General features: G+C 42.5%; 1 protein-coding gene across 1 annotated transcript in view; it reads left to right on the forward strand.

The window, feature by feature from the left end:
• Positions 1 to 3,060: 3,060 nt before the first annotated feature.
• Positions 3,061 to 22,861, forward strand: part of LOC140206260 (calcium-activated chloride channel regulator 1-like) — a 56,656-nt gene continuing 36,855 nt past the window's right edge. Inside the window, exons 1-7 of the mRNA XM_072274587.1 lie at positions 3,061 to 3,216; positions 3,387 to 3,530; positions 10,151 to 10,301; positions 12,477 to 12,585; positions 14,528 to 14,693; positions 22,054 to 22,275; positions 22,636 to 22,860. Coding sequence (XP_072130688.1) covers positions 3,061 to 3,216; positions 3,387 to 3,530; positions 10,151 to 10,301; positions 12,477 to 12,585; positions 14,528 to 14,693; positions 22,054 to 22,275; positions 22,636 to 22,860 — 1,173 coding nt within the window. The remainder of the gene's footprint in view (positions 3,217 to 3,386; positions 3,531 to 10,150; positions 10,302 to 12,476; positions 12,586 to 14,527; positions 14,694 to 22,053; positions 22,276 to 22,635; position 22,861) is intronic.

The following is a 22,861-nucleotide window of genomic DNA, read 5'->3' on the forward strand; positions in this document are numbered from 1 at the left end:
TGGGTCCCTGCTTTCTCTCTCTCTCTCTCTCTCTTTCTTAACTACACAGTCACATTTTCTACTTTCTTATCAGGAAAAATGATTGCAAAATCAGTAGAATCGAGGAAGATGATAACCATAGCACCACTGCCCTTCTCTGAGATGCCGATCAAAGATTCAAAGTACATTGATTATCAAAGTACATATGCAGTATATAACCCTGAGATTCATCTTCCCTACAGATAACCATGAAGCATAAAAAGCATGAAAGTGAAAAGCATCAACACCCCCACCTCCTCCATATACAAAAAAAACAAATCATGCAAACAACAAGCAAAAATGTCATAAGGGGGGCATTGGTGGCGAGCCCAAATGCAAGACACAGACACTGAAGTACTAGGAACAGGACTAGGTGTGTCAAGCAAGCAAGGGAAGAGGGGAAGAAACAACACTGGACAAAATACAGGCCCTGGACAAGGCTAGGATACAGGGCGTGGGCTAGGACTAGACTAGGAAAGTGGAACCTGAACAAGGAACTAGGAACTTGGAACCTGGACAAGGACTCTAAGCCAGAGACTGGACAGGGACCCAGAACCTGGGTCTTGACTCGGGCTCCGACCCTGGATCTAGGCGAGGACATTATGTGGCAAGGCAACAGGACTGGATGTGGTGGCAGGACGCGGGTCCAGAACTGGATGAGGACATGAAGCTAAGACTTGGTCCTGGGAGACAGGAACACAGAGCCTTGGTAATCATGGGAGACAGGAATGCAGAACACAGAGCCTTGGTCTTGAGAGGCAGGAACAAGGAACACAGAGCCAGGACCCCTCCTTGGGAACAGGATGTAGGGCTGGGATTAATACACAGAGTGCTGAACATGACGAGACAGTTCCCAACACAAGGTAGTGGTAAACAGCCAGAACTACCTAGTGAAGACGTGGACACACGGAGATGGTTCCCAACACAAGGTAGCAGCAAACAACCAGAATTACCTAGCGAAGGCATGGAATACATAGACAGTTCCTTATCTAGACACAGTAAGGCTCTGTTCTTGCTCTGGCAGTAGAACTTGATGGCGATAATAGGCGAGGACACAGGCGAGGCTTCAGGTGAAAGGTAGCAGGCGAGGCTTTAGGCAAGGGCTACAGAAGGAAGGGAACAGTCCAGCAACTGAAGCTGAATCCAGGAGCTATTTATGTAGCCAGCCCAAAATGAGAATCATGTTTTTCAATTTAGGCACCCAACAGAACAAGGGAAATCCGGAAAACCAGGAATAAGGATTGATGGACCAGTCAGTGAACTAGAATGCGGACATCACTGACTGGACCATGACAAAAAAACACAAAATATAAAACACAAAACTGAAAGAGTCTAAGTATATTCAGTTCTATTCAGTTCGTTATCTGTGGGCCGCCATGACCAAAATTGCCCGAAATAGCAACAGAAAAAGGAGTGACCAGAAACCAGAAACACATCATAATGTGAAGTACAGAGTTCCATCTACAATCCATGTTGATTAAGTATTGCCTGAGATCCAGAAATCCGACACCATCATCCAGAAACCTCGAGGGAAAGAAACCATTCAAACGCAGGGACCTTCCTTCAGAAGCAGCAAGTGAGAGGAAGAAAGCAAGAGACCATCACATATAGACACCTACCTCCAGCAGCAACCAGCAAGATGCTGATAGACAGCATTGAACACCACTTGCCTTCAGCACTCACCTCGATGATTTCAATCTTCCTCAGTACTTTATTCAGTGAGATTGCTGAGAAGTGGAGTTGATCCAGACTTCTTGGCCTCAAAGCCACACATTTTGCTCAAAGCCTCATGGAACCTTTCAGAGACAACAAAGCACCAGAACCTTGTTGGAATGAAAATGAGAGATGTAAAAGAAGTGAAAGAAATAGTTTTGTGAACCGTCTGAAAGCTGTTGCCTTTGGTCGCATTGTTCGCTGGTTTTATCTTCTTCCAGACATCAGGATTTTGAAGCTTATCAGATTGTTTGATTTGTATTATTTTTGTTGGTATTTATTTAACTCATTTCCTCATTTCCAATGAACTGTTTCCCAGAATTTCTAAAAGGTTTGATATGTCTCCCAGAATTTCCCAGAGGTTTGATATGTCGTCTATGAAAACTGGAATATAAATATAAAAGCAGGCAAGTAGGTGCCATTTGGCATTTCCTTATAAAATCCAAAAGGATCTGATTTATTTTATGAGCCTTTTTCATTTTAAATACTGAATGAACTCACATCTGTCAGTTTCTATGCTACTCTGATATACTATTTGAGATTATGATGTATCCACCATCATACACCATTATCTGCCAGCATCCGCCAACATCAAAGACTCCTACCTTCCAGACCATTTTCATTTTTTAAATCTTTTTATTGATACATAATCTTCTACAGCTACAAAATTATATGACTTCAACAAATTGATATACAGTTAATAAAGCCGAAGAAAAAAAGCTTATCAAAAATGAATAATATATGATAATGAAAAATATTATTTTTATAAAGAAAAGAAAGAGAAAAGAGAAACCCAACTAACTAAAAAAATCCACTAACTACAAGAGAAAGAAAAGAATCAAAAGGAAAAGAGAGGGAGAAAAAACATAGGGAACCAACTCCCGGAACATTATGTCTTTGATTTATTTCTCCCTTCATACTTCTCCTGAGGGACTGCCCAAGAAAAGAGTGCATTAACACCCAAATTAATACTGCAGTTGATATACACTATCGCTATTGGATACACACTATTAATGTTATATGAAAACCAATTCAGCACTTCATATCATCTAAGTTGCAGAGATATGGAGTTGAAATTTTGGTTGTTCTTTCTTCCATGGTTATCTGGTTATTTCAGTTCTCTTTCCAGGGCAACATATTATTGTCTTATAACTTGCAACTATGAGCATTTGAAAATGTTAGAACTACTGTCCAAATTGTATAATTTTTCCAGATTGCCAGATCCACCTCCTCCTCTAATCCATTTCAAGTCACCTTGAGAAGTGGGTGTTACCTGTAGATCTATTACTTGCATTGCAGGAAGTTGGTTGAGCAGTCCTTAGTGAAAGAATGACTCTCAGCCAGGGATCGCTATTCTACTGTCTCTTGAGTGTTTGCGTTATCAAATGTTCCAAGGTTACATTGGTCAATAATGGATATAGAAACATTGTTTTTGCTATAAATCCTAGTATCGAATATAATCCCAAACTGATTGAAAGCATTCAGGTGAGGTGATTAATTTTGTTACACTGTTTTGTTCATTGTATGCTATTTGTATCAAGTTTCTCTTCTTGGAGCTTACAATTTGGTGACAGTTAAATATATATTTATGTTTCTTTTTCCCCTCCCTGGGTGATTAAAATGCATTTACTTTCAATCGTGAATTTATTCTGCAGGAAATGGTGACTGAAGCCTCGTCCTACCTCTACAAAGCTACAAAACATCAACTTTACTTCTCAGATGTAAAAATTCTGCTGCCGGCTGTCTGGCCATTGAATTCAAGTCTGCTTCAGAGACCAACTACTCAGTCATATGAGAAGGTAAGAACAGAGTGATGAGAGACTAAAACTGTTCTGAGTGATTTTCCAACACTGGAACTTCTTATAAAAATTTCTGTTCAAACTTGTGAGTTTCAGTGGTGGAGCAAGAGACATTCCATGGAAAAACCTTGCAAAACAATTTCCGAAATTGTTCTGACAAATATAATCTCTGCCCCAGTTAATAGTCTGTTATAGAGTCACAGAAATGCCCCAGTGACATAAAAAAACACTGAAAATGATTGCTTGATGTTCAGTGCAGACTCAGTGAGCTAAAAGAACTATTTCTATGTTGTATGACTTAATGAGTCACATTTAGGTAACTGCTGTGAGGAGTAAATTGAATTCAAAAATTTTTGCTGTTGCATTGGAGACAGAATTTTTTTCCCTTGAAATATTCTCCCAATTGTTATACATTCCTTTATTTGCATATTTGATGATTCTCTCTTATCTATCTGGAATCTTACAAACATAAAAGTATTGATACCCGAGTGAAAGGATTCTGGAACTGTAATTGGGTTCTTGATCCTTGATGACATGAGGCTATTTTGGAATCTGGCAGGAATGTTGTGGTATGCCCGTTGTTGGTTAAAATTAAGAGATGGAATTGTGACTCACTGATGACTTTTTGTGGAGTGTGCAGAGAGCTCCACAAAAGTGGGAGTCTGCAAATGAGGGTGGGCAAGTTGCAAATGACAGAGGTACTATCAATGAGTATTACCAGGCGAGATCTGGGAGCTGATCAGTTTCGACAACTGTGCCCATGCAGGATTCAAAAATTCGTACATTTTATGGTAAGAGAGGTACTTAACATATAGATATTACTAGAGAAGCAGCCTCAATTCCAATAATGTTGTTGACATATCGTGTCAGAGAGCTTTTTGAATTGTGAAGTATTAGATACTTGAAAGGAAGATCTTAGTCATTGTCAGAAAACACAAAAACAAACCATTTCAGCTTACCATGTCCATGCTGAGAACAATGCCTATCTATGCTAATCTGAGCTGCAATATCATTTTATGTGTTTCCTTTCCAAGCACGTGTCCAAACACCTTTTAAGCATAGAATTGTAATTGCCTCTACTACCTCTTCTTGCAGCCAGTTCAAAATATTCACCACACATCTTTAAAAATTTCCCCTCTCACTTTGAATCTGTGCCTTCTAGTTCTAGACTCCTCCGGGAAAAAAAATTGTATCTTTCCTATGTATGGCACTTGTAATTTTATAAACGCGTATAAGGTCACACTCAGCCTTCTGTTCAACTGAAAATAAACTCAGACTACCCAATCTATCCTTATAGCCACAGACTTCCATTCCAGGTAATATGATGAGAGGCATTGATCACGTGGATAGTCAGAGGCTTTTGCCAGGGCTGAAGTGGCTAACATGAGAGGGCATAGTTTTAAGGTGCTTGGAAGTAGGTACAGAGGAGATGTCAAGGGTAAGTTTTTAATGCAGAGAGTGGTGAGTGTGTGGAATGGGCTGCCGGTGACCGTGGTAGAGGCAGATATGATAAGGTCTTTTAAGAGACTCCTGGATCGGTACATGGAGCTTAGAAAAATAGAGGACTATCAGTGACCTAGGTACTTTCTAAAATTAGTACATGTTCAGCACAGCATTGTGGGCCAAAGGGCCTGTAGGATTTCTATGTTCCTATGTTTCTAATATCTTGGTGAATCTCTTCGGTGCTCTCTTTATAGCTACCACGTTCTGCCTGTAGTGTGACACTAGAACTGTACAGAATACAAGTTGGTTCAAGTCTCAAATCTTATGCTCAAATCCTCAGCCTGCAAAGGCAAGAATGCCAAGAATAGCAGGATCACTGCCTTACATACAAACGTTATCACTTTCAGAAAATTATGCACTTGCATGCCAGAGTTTCTCTGTACATCAACACTCCTAAGATCCTGCCAGTTATTTTGCATGTCCAACTAGGTTTTGACCTCATATCTGGCTAATACCTCTCAACTTACTTTTAAACTGAATTATATCCCACACTATACTAAAACAAGTTTCCTCACCATAAACGACTCCACCAATTTTTATAAGAGCACAAAACATAGCAGCGGGATTAGGCCATTCAGCCGATTGAGTCTGCTCTGCCATTCCATCAGGGCTGATCCCGGATCCCACTCAACCCCGTACACCTGCCTTCTTGCCATATCCTTTGATGCTCCAACTGATCAGGAAACGATCAACTTCCACCTTAAATATACACACGGACTTGGCCTTCACCGCAGTCTGTGGCAGAGCATTTCACAGATTTATTTTTCTCTGGCTAAAGAAATTCCTCCTTACCTCTGCTCTAAAGGGTCACCCCTCAGTTTCAAGGCTGTTCCCCCTCATTCTGGAACCCGCTCCCCCCCCCCCATCATAGGAAATGTCCTCTCCACATCCACCCTATCTAGTCCTTTCAACTTTTGGTAGGTTTCACTGAGGTCCCCCGCATTCTTCTAAATTCCAGTGAGTACGGGCCCAAGGCTGCCAGATGTTCCTCATATGTTAACCCAAATGTCTAATAACACATAACGTGTTATGTCCATAACACATTAGACATAGGAGAGGAATTAAGCCATTTGACCCATTGGATCAGCTCTGCGCCTGTGTCATTTGCAAACTTACTGATCGCACCTTCTATAGTCTCATTAAGTTATTTTTATCTATTACAAATAACTAAAGCCCCAGCACAGATCTCTGTGGTACGCCACTTATAACAAATTTCCAGTCAGAAAAAGTATGAGTTTATTGCAACTCTCACACAGCTAACTTTGGATCCAATTTATCAACACACCTCAGATTAAGTTGCCTTAACCCCCTGGACCAGCCTAATATGCAGAACCTTGTAAAATAAAACAAGTAAACTAATGACCACATAATCAAGGTCTGTTCTTTGAACTCATCAATTTTCCAAATTACCTCCTTAAAAATTCAATCAGTTTTGTGAGACCTGATCTCCCTTGCACAAAGTCATGCTGACTTTGCCTAATCAGTCCTTGTCTTTCCAAATGAACACAAGTCCACTTCCTCAGTCTTCTTTAACAACTCACAAGTCTGAAGTTTCCAAGTCTATACCTACTGCCCTCTTTGAACACAAAGACTGCATTTGCTATCCTCCAGTCTTCTGACACCTCAGTCTTGGCTAACGAAAGCACAAATTCTCTGTCGGAGGCTCAGCACTTCCTTCTCTTGTTCCCACGGAGATCCTGGGATAGAATCACTTAAGCCCTGGGGGATTTCCACCACCTATTTTGCTGCAATATGTCTAGCACTTCCTTCTTCCTGATACAAACATGCTTCAGAATATCAGAGTAACCGTTAACTCTCCATCTTCCACATCCTTCTCCTTGGTGAATACCGATGAGAAATTTTCACTTAGAATCTCTCTTATGTCATCTGGCTCTCAATAGATGACACCCAATCTCCATTCCCACATCACAAACAGCAGACTGGACGGGCTGTCTGCAGCAAGGCCAGTCAGCATGTATGCAGCAGGAGGCTGGTTCTGTTTGCCTTCCACTGGCTCACGCATGTTAAGATACTTATAAAACATGGCATGAAGGCTGCAGTTACTGCAGTGGTGTCATCTGCCTAAAACTGCTAAACTGCAGAGAGGCAAGAATGCATGAAGTCTGCCACTGGATCACTATCTACCACTAGGGTTCCACTAAAGTCCTGAAGCTTATCTTATTTGAAAAGAAAGTTCAACTCACTTTCCCTGATAGTTTTGTAGCATTTCTAAGTGATAAGCAGCTGGAGAAAAAATTGTCACTGCTAAATCTGACATATTTTTCCTGTTACATATATTTGAAAAACTGAAATTATTAAAGCAGCTACAAGGAATCTCAATCATCCAAAGAGGCTATTACTGCTTCCTTGGATAATTCAAACTTTTCAGCAGCAATATTGGAAGTCGCCAGTTTATGCAACTTCCTTCACTGGCCATTCTTAAAATAGAATTGCAAGATGACGATCTGATTATATATCTCGATCGTTTGGAACAACTGGACATTGATATGGAAATTCAGTTCAGAGACCTGCTGGAGATGCATATTCCAGATTGGGTGGTGGATCCATTTGGGGTGAATGTGAATGACGTTGACATCACATTACAAGAATGTCTTATTGAGCTGCAGAGTGATATAACAGCTCAAGCAAAATTCAAGCGCAAAATTTCTGGATAACTTGTGATATTCAAAATAAGTTTCCACAGCTCAGGGAGAAAGCAAAGTTGTTTTTAATTGGATTTAGTTAAACACTTCTACTAAAATCAAACCTTGTAACAGTCTCGATGTTGTGAAAAGAGGTGATCTTCGATTATCTTTAACCTAGTTGCAGCCAGTTATTCAAACGTTCACTAGCTTGCATCAGTCACAAGGATCTCACTATATAAGCAGAGTAACAATATTAATCGCTTCTTCGTCACAAGTTGGAAGCATATTATCTACATTAAAAGTATCCTATTCAGAGTTTTGAAAGAATTGTTTTATTTGTCATATATACCTGTTACATTACCTATAACCTCTCAAATACCTATAACCTCTTAAAACATAAATATTGTCTGTACATTACAATAATTATTACAGTGGACCAAAAGAAACTTTAACAACTAACTGAGACTATGGAGGATAGGGGCCACAAATGTAAATGAAAGTCACAAGTAGGCCACAAGCAGAAGAAGGTTGAGACCACGGTTTTCAAGCACTAACATGAGAACCTACATTATCTTTGACTTCCTGAAAGCTTACTATGATCACTGCCCAGAATTGCTGCTGATATATCAATCATTTATCCATTCTCATTCCCTAAAATAAGATCAAGTACTGACACATTTTGCTTCAGAAAATCTTCTTGAATTTTATGAATTTCTCCTCATGTAACCCCCTTGTACCGAGACAATCAGAACCAATATTAATAAAATTAAAATCTATTATTACAGCAACCCTATTCCCTTTCCACCCCCTGCGACCTGCCTGCATACCTGTTCTTCTAATTCCCACTGACAAGCAGGAGGCTTCTTGTTTCTCATTTACCACGGTCAGAGTGAGTGCTCCTTTCTTATTCCTAATTTCTACCCATACAGCATCATTCACCTATCCCTGCCTGCAGAATTTTCTGCCTGGGAAATGCCATTATGCTCACTAAAAGCAGCAGCGAACAGCCACTCCTCTTTTGCAACTTCTGTAATGCTTCAAATATCTATACCCAGGAGCGTTGAGCTTTCAGTCCTGCCTATCACTAAACCACATTTCTGTGATTACAATATCATCATAATCTCATGTCCCATTCAAAATCTTGGAATGTTAAGTAAGAGTTAGTCCTTTAATAGAACACTGCAAAAGGATCAGGAGCATTTTGGTATCTGGCAACTAGGAGAAAGACTCTGAAACATTCAAAATTGATTCAGTAACATACCCAGAATGCTGGAGGAACTCAGCAGGGCAGGCAGCATCTATAAAAAGAGTAAACAGTGAATGTTTCGGGCCAAGTAACGGTATATCCATTACACAAGTGTTAAAATTCATTTCAAGAGGTCTAGAATACAAGACCAGGAATGTAATGCTGAGGCTTTATAAGACACTGGTGAGGCCTCACCTTGAGTATTGTGAACAGTTTTAGGGCTCCTCATCTCAGAAAAGGTGTGCTGGCGTTAGAGTGGGTCCAGAGGAGGTTCACAAGGATGATTCCAGGAATGAAAGGGTTATCATACAAGGAATGTTTGATGGCTTTGGGTCTGTACTCACTGGAATTTAGAAGGATGAGGAGGGGGGGAAACTCAGTGAAACCTTTTGAATGTTGAAAGGGCTAGACAGAGTAGATGTGGAAATGATGTTTCTGATGGCTGGGGAGTCTAGGACAAGAGAGCGCAGCCTCAGGATAGAGAGGCGTCCATTCAAAACAGAGATGCAGAGAAATTTCTTTAGCCAGAGGGTAGTGAATTTGAGGAATCTGTTGCCACGTGCCGCTGTGGAAGTCAGATCATTGGGTGTACTTAAGGCAGAGATTGATAGGTTCTTGGTTGGGCATGGCATCAAAGGTTATGGGAGAATGCTGGGAAATATGGTTGAAGAGGAGAAGAATAAAGGATCAACCATGATTGAGTGGCAGAGCAGACTCGATGGGCCAAATACCCTAATTCTGCTCCTATGTCTTATGGCCTTATGGTCTAAATGAGAATGAAATATTTGTAACATCAGATCAGAAGCAGAGCAAGAAACACAATAAGATAAAGAATATAATAAATATAAATATATAATAAGACATCTTACACACATAGATTGAATGTATGTACATGAAATGATGCTAGGCACAGGACCACCTAGCATGGGAAAGCATGGGTAAATAAGCTGTAGGCCCTCAAGTGCAGTGAAGGAGAAGAAATGTGTCTATCACTATATTGGAACCTGTTAAGGATCCAGAAATATTAAGAGGTGGAGGTGGATGAGGGTGGTAAAGAAGAGCAAATCAGAGATGAAGGGAAAGAGAAGAATATAAGCTATTCTGAAACTGTAGGCACTCTGGTACTAAGGCCTTGGACTTAGCATATGTACAGTTTTGATGTTGCCATTCATTTCTTTTCATGTGCAGGGATTATTATATGGAAACATGCAATTTCTTTTTCATAGGCGAATGTGATCATTGCTGAGCCATACCTTAAATATGGAGATGCCCCGTACACCCTGCAGTATGGTGGATGTGGTGAGAAGGGGCGGTACATTCACTTCACCCCGAACTTCATGCTAAATGATGAAATGACCTCAGTTTATGGTTCAAAAGGTAAAATAATTTAAATAAGCCTGCATTAATTAGCATGTATTTTGAAAACTGAATTACCCAAGGACATAAGAACAGGTGCCTGAGGTATCTTCCATCAATTAATGATATGATTGCTGAAGCCCATTGACAATCCCAACTGAAAGTCAGGCTTGATTGTCACACCAAGCTCTACGAGGCCTAGAAATTAACAGTATATTTCTGAATAAGAAAGATATTCAGCACAGCACATGATTATTTAAAGTTTTTATCGAATCATATAGCACAACAACAGGTCCTTTGGCCCAATGTGACAATTAGTCTAAGCACTTAGCCTATATCCTTCTTAATTTCTCCAATCCATGAACCGGTTCAAATGTCTTTTAAACTGTGTAATTTTACTTGCCTCCACAACCTCCTCTGGCTGCTTGTTCCATACACCCACCAGACCTTGAGGACCTGCCCTTCATGTCCTCAATAAATCAAACTTATGCCCTCAAGTTTTAGACTTCTCTACACGTGGAAAGAGACTTTGATTATGTATTCAATCCATGGTTTGAAGTCTCTAACGTCAGCCCTTCACCTCCTTCGCTGATCTCTGCCAGTGCCTCAGTAATTTTTATCTTGCTTCCCACAATGAAACAGTACACACCTGGTCAGGCACGAGGGATTTTCCACCTGTAGAGACTTGCCAATATCTCTTTCACTATGACAATATGATTGAGTTCTGAAGAAAGGTCTCGGTCTGAAACATCAACTGTTTATTCATTTCCATAGATACTACCTGGCCTGTTGAGTTCCTCCAGCATTTTGTGTGCGTTACTCCGTATTTCCAGCATCTGCAGAATCTCTTGTGTTTAAGCTTTTAGTAAAATGTCGTAGGAGTAATTATGGGCCATGAGCCAATGAGTAATATATGAATATTTTCATTTATTAACTTTAATTACTTTAAATCCTTCACACTTGCAACCTGCTATTGGCAGCAACACACACAAGATCTTGGAGGGGTTCAGCAGGCCAGGCAGCATCAATGGAAAGAGTAAGCAGCTGGCGTTTTGAGCCGAGGCCCTTCATCAGGACTGGAAAGGGAGAGGAGAAGTCAGAGTTAGAAGGTGGGAGGAGGGGAGGAAGAAGTACAAGGTGGTAGGTGATAGGTGAAACCAGGAGTGGTGGAGGGGGCAAAGTAAAAAGCTGGGAGGTTGATTGGTGAAAGAGATAAAAGGCTGGAGAAGTGAGAATCTGATAGGACAAATTCCCAGTGAGGATATGTGGCTGCGTTAGCAGGTCTGGGTGAGCACAAGGTCAGAGTCAGAGGCAGATTAAACTTCTTTGGGGTAGGCTTCGCAGTAGTGGTAGTATTATTACAAACATGAGAAAATCTGCAGATGCAGGATATCCAAGCAACACACATGAAATGCTGGAGGAACTCAGCAGGCCAGGGAGCATCCGTGGAAAAAAGTAAACAATTGATGTTTTGGGCTGAGATCCTTCTTCAGGACTGGAGAAAAAAGATGAGAATTCAAAATAAGAAGGTGGGGGTAGAGGAGGAATATATAGCTTTTGATTTCCCTTCAGTCAAGTTTATTGTATCTGTATTAGTATAGTAACAGGTACAATGAAAAATCTGCTTACAGCAGCATGACAGGATGTGGGTACTGACAACCTGGTGTGGATGCTTGCTGGCTAAATGAATAACCAAAGTTGTTGCTGTCATTAGCTGTGGCGAGTTCTCAATTAAAACCACATTTCACTGCAGAATTACATGGGAATGAGAGGATTTCCAATTGATTTAAACATCCATTTGAAAATGTCACCAGCACGGGATTCCGAGTGCTTGAGGGAAATTTGCCAGCAAGAATGGTGAAAGTGCCCATCAAAAGATATTTCAAATTTAGATTATCGAACAATCCGAGCTTGAAATATCCATACTTTGATGGGCAAATTGTGGATGCTTGATCAGTTCCCGCTGAAGCTCTCTTATCTTATGAATACAGCTCACATTTGATGATTCAACCTTTGGGCAAAATAACTGCCTATTTATTTTTATGATGGCAGAAAAATAACTTTTTATTCTATCAAAAGCATCTTGCCTTTACAAGTAAGTTATGGCAAAATTGAAACTGGCAGAATATTACTGTTTCTAACACACAGAATGTCAAAGCACTGACTAAATTATTTTTAAAAATTGTGTTTTTATAGGGAGAGTATTTGTTCATGAATGGGCCCGTTTCCGCTGGGGTGTGTTTAATGAACACAATGACTTGATTCCATTTTACAACTCCAACAATGGAACCTCTGAAGCAACAAGGTACGACAAATCTAACTTGTATTTGGTCATGGGGATATCTCTTCTCAAGTTATGGTACATGAAAAGGAAAAAAACTTGCAAATCCATAGCAGCTTTCTGTAGAAATGCAAGTTTTTTAAGGACAGACATGCAAGCAAAGAAGCATGGGATACAGGGAAACTTGGCTGCATGGAATCAGAATTGGCTAGCCCACAGAAGGCAGGGGATGGTAGGTGATGGAACGCATTTTGCCTGGAGGTTGGTGACCACTGATGTTCTGCAATGATCTGTTCTGGAATCCCCGCTCTTTGGGATTTTCATAAATGGCTTGGACGAGGAAGTGGAAAGGTGGGTCAGTGAGTTTGCAGATGACATGAAGGTTGGTGATGTTGTGGATAATGCCAAAGTGTGTTGTAGATCACAAAAGAATGTTGACGGGTTAGAGAGATGGGCTGAGAAGTACCAGATAGAGTTCTATACCAAAAAGTACAGTGATGGGCTTTTGAAAGTCGAACTTGTTGGCACAGTACAAAGTAGGAGGATTTTTAGCAGTGCGGAATAACAGAGGGATCTTCAGGTCCAAATCCATAGATCCCTCAAAGTTGGTGCTCAAATTGATAGGTGGTTAAGAAGGTGTATAGTATGTTGACCTTTGTTAGTTGGGGGCCTGAGTTCAAGAACTATGAGGTAATATTGCAGCTCTATTAAGCTTCAGTTAGACCACACTTGGAGCATTGTGTTCAGTTTTGATCACGTCATTAGAGGAAGAATGTGGAAGCTTTAGAGAGGATGAAATGGAGATTTACTAGGATACTGCCTGGATTAGAGAACATGTCTTATGAGGAAAGGAGAATGGGAGGTGACTTGATAGAGGTGTATAAGAAAATAAGGGGCATTGATAGAGTGGACAGCCAGAGCTTTTTTTTCAGTGTGAAATTGACTATTATAAGTGGGCATAATTTTACCGTGATTGGAGGAAAGTATAGGGGATATGTCAGAGGTAGGTTTTTTACACAGAGCTGTCAGTGCATGGTACACGCTGCCACGGGTGGTGGAAGCAGATACATTTAAGAGACTCCTGGATAGGTACATGGAGCTTAGAAAAATAGAGGGCTATGGGTAACCCTGAGTAATTTCTAAGGTAAAGACATGTTCGGCACAGCATTGTGGGCTGAAGGGCCTGTATAGCACTGTAGGTTTTCTATGTTTCTATTCAAGAGTCTCTTAGATAGGCACATAGATGAAAGGAAAATGGAAGGCTAAGTAGGAGAGAAGGATTAGATTGATCTTAGAGAAGGTGAAAAGGTTGGTATAACATTGTGGCCCAACGGGCCTGGATTACTATTCCAAGCTTTAACTTTCCCAATCTTAGAATGTCCCAAACTGCTTTACAACCCATAGTATACATTTTTGCGTACACTGTTGTAATGTAAGGAATATAGCAGCCAATGTTGCACAAATCTTCTCTCACAAACAGCAATTTGATAATGATGTTTTCATCTGTTTTAAGTTATGTTGTATAAAGCACACAAGGTCATCAGGTCATAAAAGAGAATGCTCCTGCTTTTCTTCTCAGCCATGCCATGGGTTCTCTTATCCAGGTAAACAGACTGAAAAGACAGTCATGTCCTCGGTTTAGTGTATGCGCAGCCTGCTAATGTAGATTTGTTGAAAAGATGAAGACATTAAATTGAATGGCTTGATTGTAGTTTTCAGAAATCATGGACAGGAATGATTAGTAGCAACAACTGCAAACAATGGAGCGAATTTCATCCCAGCTAATAAAAAAGGTGTCAAATGTTTGGAGGGTTTCAGCGTGGGCTGGGAGTTCCAATGGAAGAAAAGGTTGGAAATGAGGAGACCTATAAACTGGCTATCTCTTATATTTTCCAAAAAAATTGTCAAATCTACAGAAATATGTAAACCCATGCACTTGTATGCTTAGTATTATTATGACTTTCAGATGTTCACTCAGCATAAAAGGAACAATTGCTGAGTGCAAAGGCAGTTCCTGTTCAACATGTACCATTGATCAAAGTACAGGATTACCAAATAAGGAATGTAGATTTTTCCCAGAGAAAAATCAACCATCATCATCTTCAATAATGTACCTACAGGGATTACCAAATGTAAGTAGAGCGACCAGCAGCTGTTTTCTCAACTAATTGGCCAGGTTGTTTATTCTCATTTATCATGACTGAAGAAATTGGTGGCCCTTGTAAACATACCTTATGTCTGGGGATTTACTGCTGAATTCAAAAAGCCAAATCTGTCAATATTCCCTTCACTCTGTATACCGTATGGAGTCCAGCGTTGGGGTTCTGTCTTGGTGGGATCTCACAACATTACGCTGAGGTACTGTCTCTCAGTTTTCACCAGGTATGGCCAGGAGTATGATCTGAAATCCCATGGATTAGGGTGGGGATTCTTGAGAGAAATCAGTGGCATTAGCTACCAAAGTCTGTCAGATGTGTTCAGGAAAGCTTCCTTAACCAGTACACAGAAGTCCCAACTAGAGAAAGTGCGATACTAGATGTTCTGTTAAGGAATGAGACAGGGCAATGTGACAGAACTTTGTGTCTGGGAGCACTTAGCATTTAGTGATCATAATGCTATTAGATTCAAGGTAATTATGGAAATGGATAGCTCTGGTCCTTGGGATGAGATTCTAAATTGGAGAAAGGTCAATTTTGATGGTATCAGAAAGGATCTGGCAAGAGAGGATTGGGTACAGCTTGTTTTCTGGCAAAACTGTACTTGGTAAGTAGGAGGCCTTCAAAAATGAAATTTTGAGAGTACAGAGTTTGTATGATCATTTCAGAATGAAAGGCAAAGATAACATGTTTTGGGAACCTTGGTTTCTGAGAGATATTGAGGCTCTGGAAAAGAAAAAGAAGGAGCTGCATAGCAGGTTAAATGCAAGCAGAAACAAATGAGAGACTTGAGTACTATAAGAAATGTAAGAGAACACTTAAGAAGGAAATCAGGAAGGCTAAAAGAAGACATGAGGTTGCTCTAGCAGATAAGGTGAAGGAGAATCCTAAGGTCTTTTAAAGATACAGTTATAAGAAAAGGATAGCAAGGGACAAATCTGGTCCTCTGGAAGATCAGAGTGATAACCTACACATGGAGCTGAAAGAGATGAGGGAGACCTGAAATAGAATTTTCCCATCTGCATTTACTAGGGTGATGGATACGGAGTCTACAGAAATAAGGCAAAGCAGCTATGAGCTCATAGACCCGTGAAGATTTCAGAGAAGGCAGTGTTGGCTGTCTTGAGGAAAATTAGGGTGGATAAATCCCCAAGGCCTGACAAAGTGTTCCCTTAGACCCTGTGGGGGACTAGTGTAGAAATTGCTGGGGCCCTAGCAGAGATACTTAAATTATCGTAGCAAGTATTTGGTCCATAATGACAGGCAAGGAAGCTCATTAAACTCAACAACTGTTTTATTGTGATAAACACCAAAACAGACTGGGCGTCATAACTCGGAAAGAGAACAACTCAGTTTCATACAGACAAGGAGGTGACCATCACACACCCTGTTTACAGTTAGGGTGACCCACAAATACACAAGTCAATCACTGTATAACCCAAGCTAAAATGTAACAATAAATGAACTTGAACTTCTCACCATAATCCCATGAAAGCATTTTAACACAAGAGCAATAAATATCGCTGGTCATTAGAAATGCGGGGGTGGAGGCTGCCGAATTTACTCTCGGCTGAACCGGCAGTTTATAGTCTCCGGCATTCTGCCGTTCGGCACGAGAGCGTTTGCAAAGTCACCAAGGGTACTGCGAGCCAATGTCACCTGGCTGGAGCAAGTGCCAGTCAGTCGCCTTTCCTCACCAGAGCAACCCTGTCAAGTTACCTCGCCAAAGCGAGCCTGCAAAGTTTCCTCGCCGAGGCGAGTCCGTCAGTTAACCCGCCGGAGGGAATCAAGACCCGCTGTCTACCGTTCCCGGGCCGAGTCTAGAGCTTGCCGGCTCCGGAAGCATCCAAGTACCAAGTCCTGGTCCTGGTGGCATCCAAGTACCAAGTCCTGGTCCTGGCGGTCGGTGATTCCAAGTCCTAGCCCAGACCCTTAGTCCTAGCCTAGTCCAAGGCTGAGTCCTTGTCCAGTACGCTATTGCTGCTTCTGCTTTGCTCTCCTTGTATTGAGCAATAAACTCACTTACGTTAACCTCACAAGATGCGTCTTGCATTTGGGTCCACCCTTGCTCCCAGCACTCCCCCATTGTGACAGGTGGATGGTGACAAAGACCTCTTCCAGGATCCACAAGGCATCATTGAAAACAGCGGTGTACACAAGGAAGCTGTCCAAATAGATGATACAGCGACTCTGTGGAGTGGTGAAGGCAGTCTTGGGCAGGGCCTCTGGGGTCAGTTCGGCCTGCCAGTAGCCACAGTGCAAATTGAGAGAGCTGAACCAGGTCGAACCCATGAAGTAGTCCGGGGCATCATCAGTTCAGGGCAGTGGTTCGGAGTCCTTCTGGGCCACAGAACCGCCATGATCCGTCTTTCTTCCTGACCAACACCGCTGGAGCTGCCCATAGGCTATTGGAGGGCTCGATGATGCCAGTTGCTGCCATCTCTTCAGAGCGCTGCCTGGCGTTGAGTGAAGGTCAGGTGATGGGGCTGCAGGCGGATGGACTGGGCGTCCCTGGTGTTCATGTGGTGTTGGAGCAGCTCCATGCGCCTGCAGTCTTCATCCCTGGCAGTGAAGATGTCATGGAGCTGGTCCAGGAGGTCCTTCAGCCGCCGCTGGTCCTGATCCAAGCCATCGCTGCTCCGCTTCCACAGCTCTCGTACTGCCTGGACGGTCTCACTGGAGGACAGTTTAGATGTTACATTACGTCGATGTGGTTGCTGATGACAGGCGGACAGTGGGCTGCGCCGGGGTGACCAGTGGTGGTTGTCGCAAAGCCCACCTGGTTCCGCTTCCTGGAGCTGCCCTACTGGACAGCCACGGCTTCAGCACTGAGGTAGAGAATTGCCCCCGGCACATCCACACAGGCTCCCATTGGGACAGCGGGTCCATCCCAGTGATGCAGGACTCCCGGATGTCGGCTAGCTACACCACGTGCTCCCCACTGCGATGCACAGCCACCTCTTCCCTCTCATCGCTGCACAGTCGCCGGTGACCATAGCCAGCTGGACTGCCATGGTTGTCCTCCCAGGCGGAAATGGCTGGTCTGTGTTGGGTGGATGCCCGGATGGATCATGGTGATGGTTGATCCCATGTCCACCAACGGACGGTACCTAATGCCCTCCACCACGCAGTCCACGTATAATCTCTTCATCCAAACAGCCCCCCGAATGGAGGAGACAACAGAGGGATTGTGCTGGAGGTCTCGGGTGATGCTGGAACACCTTGGGAGGGCGAAAGTTGCTTCTACCCTCTCCACCCTGGCCAGTGCCCCATCCAGCAATGATGGTGTTTCCAGGCGACCGTGCTGTCGATGGCACTCCGGCATCACCACCTTTATAAAGGTGTGGAGGGCAAGTTCTTCCTGGGCCACAGGAGAGATCTCGGGAAACTGTGCCAAGCACAGTGGTGGATATGTTGCAAACGTCGTCAGGCTGCACAGTTCTTCTTTCATTGCTTCTTCCAACGGCCTCTGCTTGAAGTTGCCACTACAAAGGCTCTGTAGTCACGTTGCTCAGCCAGTGTTAGGTCGAGGAAGGCCCATAGGGCATCCCCCTCCAGTGCCCGGGTAAGGTGCAACACTGTCTCAGTGGGGCTCCACCCGTTGTGCTATGCCAGGTTTGACTTACGCCAGGTAAGGCTCCACACTGGTACTGTTGTGTCTGGGGAGCCTCAGGGAGGACCTTGTGGCACTAATTGTTGAGGCCCATTGGTCTTCCTGGTGGTCTAGCGGTGCCTGACACCCTCCCACGGCTGCATCGTCTTGGGTTCCCCAGTGCGGGTGATGTACTGCGCCGTGTCCCCCCAGTTCAGGAAGGCTGGGTACACTTGCTCTCAGGGCTCACTCGGAAGACATGATGCTTCGTTCCCAGGTTCTCATTGCGGGTCCTGCCTTCATGAGCCCAGTGTGGGGCAAGCATACTGCTCGATCCCTTGGCTTATTTCCTGGGTTTTAAGGTACTCCATCCGACGTCGTTGCTGTTCAATCTTGTTAGGCTCCCCAGGGCTGTGTGCTCAGTTCACTGCTGTTCACTCTGCTGACCCACGACTGTGCTGCAACACACAGCTCGAACCACATCATCAAGTTCACCGATGACACGACCGTGGTGGGTCTCATCAGCAAGAACGATGAGTCAGCATACAGAGAGGAGGTGCAGCGGCTAACGGACTGGTGCAGAGCCAACAAAAGAGATGGCTGTTGACTTCAGTAGGACACTGAACGATCACTCTCCACTGAATATCAACGACTCCTCCGTAGAGATCGTTAAGAGCACCAAATTTCTTGGTGTTCACCTGGTGGAGAATGTTACCTGGTCCCTCAACACAAGTTCCATAGCAAAGAAGGCCCAGCAGCGTCTCTACTTTCTGCGAAGGCTGACAAAAGTCCATCTCCCACCCCCCATCCTCACCACATTCTACAGAGGTTGTATTGAGAGCATCCTGAGCAGCTGCATCACTGCCTGGATCGGAAATTGCATCATCTCGGATGGTAAGACCTTGCAGCGGATAGTGAGGTCAGCTGAGAAGATCATCAGGGTCTCTCTTCCCGCCATTACAGACATTTACACCACACGCTGCATCTGTAAAGCAAACAGCATGATGAAGGACCCCACGCACCCCTCATACGAACTTTTCTCCTTCCTGCCATCTGGCAAAAGGCACAGAAGTATTTGGGTTCTCACGACCAGACTATGTAACAGTTTCTTCCCCCAAGCCATCAGACTCCTCAATGCCCAGAGCCTGGACTGACACCAACCTACTGCCCTCTACTGTGCATATTATCTTGTTTATTATTTATTGTAATGCCTGCTCTGTTTTGTGCACTTTATGCAATCCTGGGTAGATCTGTAGTCTCGTGTAGTTTTGTGTTGTTTTTTATGTAGTTCAGTGTAGTTTTTGTATTGTTCCTGTAGCACCATGGCCCTGAAATCGTTTCATTTTTACTGTGTACTGTACCTGCAGTTATGGTCGAAATGACAATAAAAAGTGACTTGACTTGATATCCCACTCCTGACATCATTGTGGCGAGCATTTGGTTGATAATCACAGATGAGGAAGCCTGTTAAACTCAACAACCATTTTATTCTGATATACACAAAAACAGATTAGGTACCATGAACACCTCAGTCTAATCCAGGCAGGAAGGTGACTATCACACACCCTGGTTACAGTCATGGTGACCCACAATTACACAAGTGAATAACTGTATAACCCAAGTTAAAATGTACCATAATCCCATGAAAGTATTTTAACACGAGAACAAGAAAAATGATGGTCGTTAGAGATGCAGGGGTGGTCTATCAACCATGGGCCCCCCTCCCAGAGTGTCACAATATTCTTAACCACGGGTGAGGTGCTGAAGGATTTGAGCATGGCTAAGGTTGAAATATTGTTTAAGAAAGAATCTAAGAAGAAGCCATGAAATTATAGGCTAGTGGGCCTGACATTATTAATAGAAAAGTTATTGGAAGGTATTCGAAGGGACCAGAGATATAAGTATTTGAATAGAAAAGGACTGATTAATGATAGTCATCATGGCTTTGGGCATGGTAGTTCATGTCTAACTAATCTTATAGAGTTTTTCTTATAGACTTGAGGACCTGAATTATAGGGAAAGTTTGAATAAGTTTAGATGTAGAAGATTGAGGGGAGATTTGATAGAGGTACACAAAGTTAGGAGGTGTGTAGTTCAGGTAAATGCAATAGGCTTTTTCCATGGAGGTTACATTAGACTCTACAACTAGAGATCATAAGTAAAGGGTGAAATGTGAAATGTTTAAGGGGAACATGAGAGGGAACTTCTTGACTCAGAGGATGGTGAAGATGTGGAGTGAGCTGCCAGTGCAAGTGGATGCACAGTCAATTCCAACATTTAAGAGACATTTGGATAGTTACATGGATGGGAGGGGTGTGGAGGGTATGGTCCACATACAGATTGATGGGCTAGGCAGATTAACGGTTCAGCACAGACTCGATACACCGGAAGGCCTGTTTCTGTCTGTAACGTTCTATGACTCTAAGAAGGCCTGATTAGAGGGAGAGATTGGTCATGCTAGATGCCTATTTCTTGAGGATAACCTGATAGACATGTTTATATTTGTGAGGGGCATAGATAAGGTGGATGGTAGCAGGCTTTTCCCCAGACCTTGAGGATATAGTTTTAGGGTGGGAGACATATTTAAAAGGGATATGAGGGACAACTTTTTCATGCAGAGGACATTGAGTACATGGAACAAGCTACCAGAGGAAGTGGTAGAGGTAGGTGCAATAGTATCATTTAAGAAACACTTGGACAGGTATTGGGCAGGCAGGGCTGACAGGGATATGAGCCAGATGCAGACAATTGTCAATAGGTCGGTGGGCGCTATGGTCACCATGGTCACCATGGACTCATTGGGCAGAAGGAGCTGCACCTGTGCTCTATTGCTCTATTTCTCTATGACTCTGTGACTTTTCTGTGCTCAACTTTCCGACTCATCTTTACCCTGCTCTGTCCTTTGAGAAACTTCCTCATTGTCCACAATTCCACCAATTTTTATGTCATCTGCAAATTTGCTAATCAGCTCATCTATGGTATATCTTCAACTAGAACATATCACAAATAACGCAGATCCCAGCACTGATTCATGTAGAACACCACTATTTACTGACCTCTAGTCAGCGAAACATTAGAAATATTAAGGACATTGCTCACTTCTTCTGTTTCCATGCATAGAATCCTTCTATTGTAATTGAATTATTCCACCTTTTCCTGGTTACCCTCTTGCTCCTAAAATACATGAGTTAGTCTGACTTGTTTGAGATATTTCATGATCACTTTCAGCTTTCCAAATTCCCCGTGTTAGTTCTTTACTGTTTCCACAGCCAGCACAAACTGACCAAGTAAACACAATTTTTTTTTCTCAGTTCTGAGAATGGCTGAACACCATAGTTTCATATACTAATCCAGGTTCTAAATTCATCTAACCTACTTGTTATTCTCCTTGCATTAAAATAAATATCCTTAGACTGTAATTGCCATTAATCCCACTTCAATTAATCTCGACCTTCATCTCATTTATTCCAGCTGCCAATTTACTGCTCTGGTTCCCATGTTCCTTTCACTCTAGTTTAAACCCTTCTTAGTAGTATTATCAAATCCCTCACCCCCCGCAAGAATTTTGAGGTCCCTCAGGTTTGTCTACACAATACTCTCCATCTGCCTGGAAGGTCTTACATTATATTCTCCAAGATTTTACTATATTGTAGTTTTTCAATTAGCCTGATCTTGGTATTTTTAAGCAGAAATGTCTCTTTCAAAAATTTTTACCTCTTTAACTCTGTAGTTATAAATTTCCAGGTAGATAAATTCTGTGATGCTGAGACGCACAATGCCGAAGCACCCAACATGCAGAACGAAATGTGTAATTACGAGAGCATTTGGGACGTGATCAACAAGTCAGAAGACTTCAGAAACATTTCATCACCCCACACTGGTTCAGTCAAACCAAATTTCACACTTCTACAGGCCAAGTACCGCGTTGTTTGCTTAGTCCTTGATGTCTCAGGAAGCATGGGATCGGTAAGGTCGTTTATAATAGTCATTTACTATTTTGGACTGAATTCCCTACTCTTGTGTGAATTTCAACAACAGCATGTCAAAGGCTGGGTATTCTAATGAGAGTGTCTCACCTCCTGACTCATCAAAATCCTCTCCTCCACCTACAAGCTATGGATGTGGAGTGAGGTGATTGTTTTTCAGCTTGCACAAGAATCTGTGGATTGAGCAACAATGAAGGCGGGATTAGACCCCATCGAGCAATGTAGATGGCTTGACAAAACCTAAATGTGCATTATTTTATAAATTCTTTAAAATATGAGTTTAAGATGATCATATAAACAGGCTTTGCTGGACATTGAATTTTCTTCTTCTGATGTACAGGAGAATCGCATTGTCAGGCTCCGACAAGCAGCTGAGATATTCCTACTGCAGATTGCTGAAGCAGGATCACAAGTTGGAATTGTCACTTTTAACTCTGATGCAAGCATTAAAACACAGTTAAAAAGGATTGATAATGATGCCGTAAGGGAGGATCTTGTACAGCTGTTACCAACATCAGCTGGTGGGGGAACGAGCATCTGTACTGGGGTTAGGGCTGGATTTCAGG

The sequence above is a fragment of the Mobula birostris genome, chromosome 12, assembly GCF_030028105.1.
Source record: "Mobula birostris isolate sMobBir1 chromosome 12, sMobBir1.hap1, whole genome shotgun sequence".
NCBI lineage: Eukaryota > Metazoa > Chordata > Chondrichthyes > Myliobatiformes > Myliobatidae > Mobula > Mobula birostris.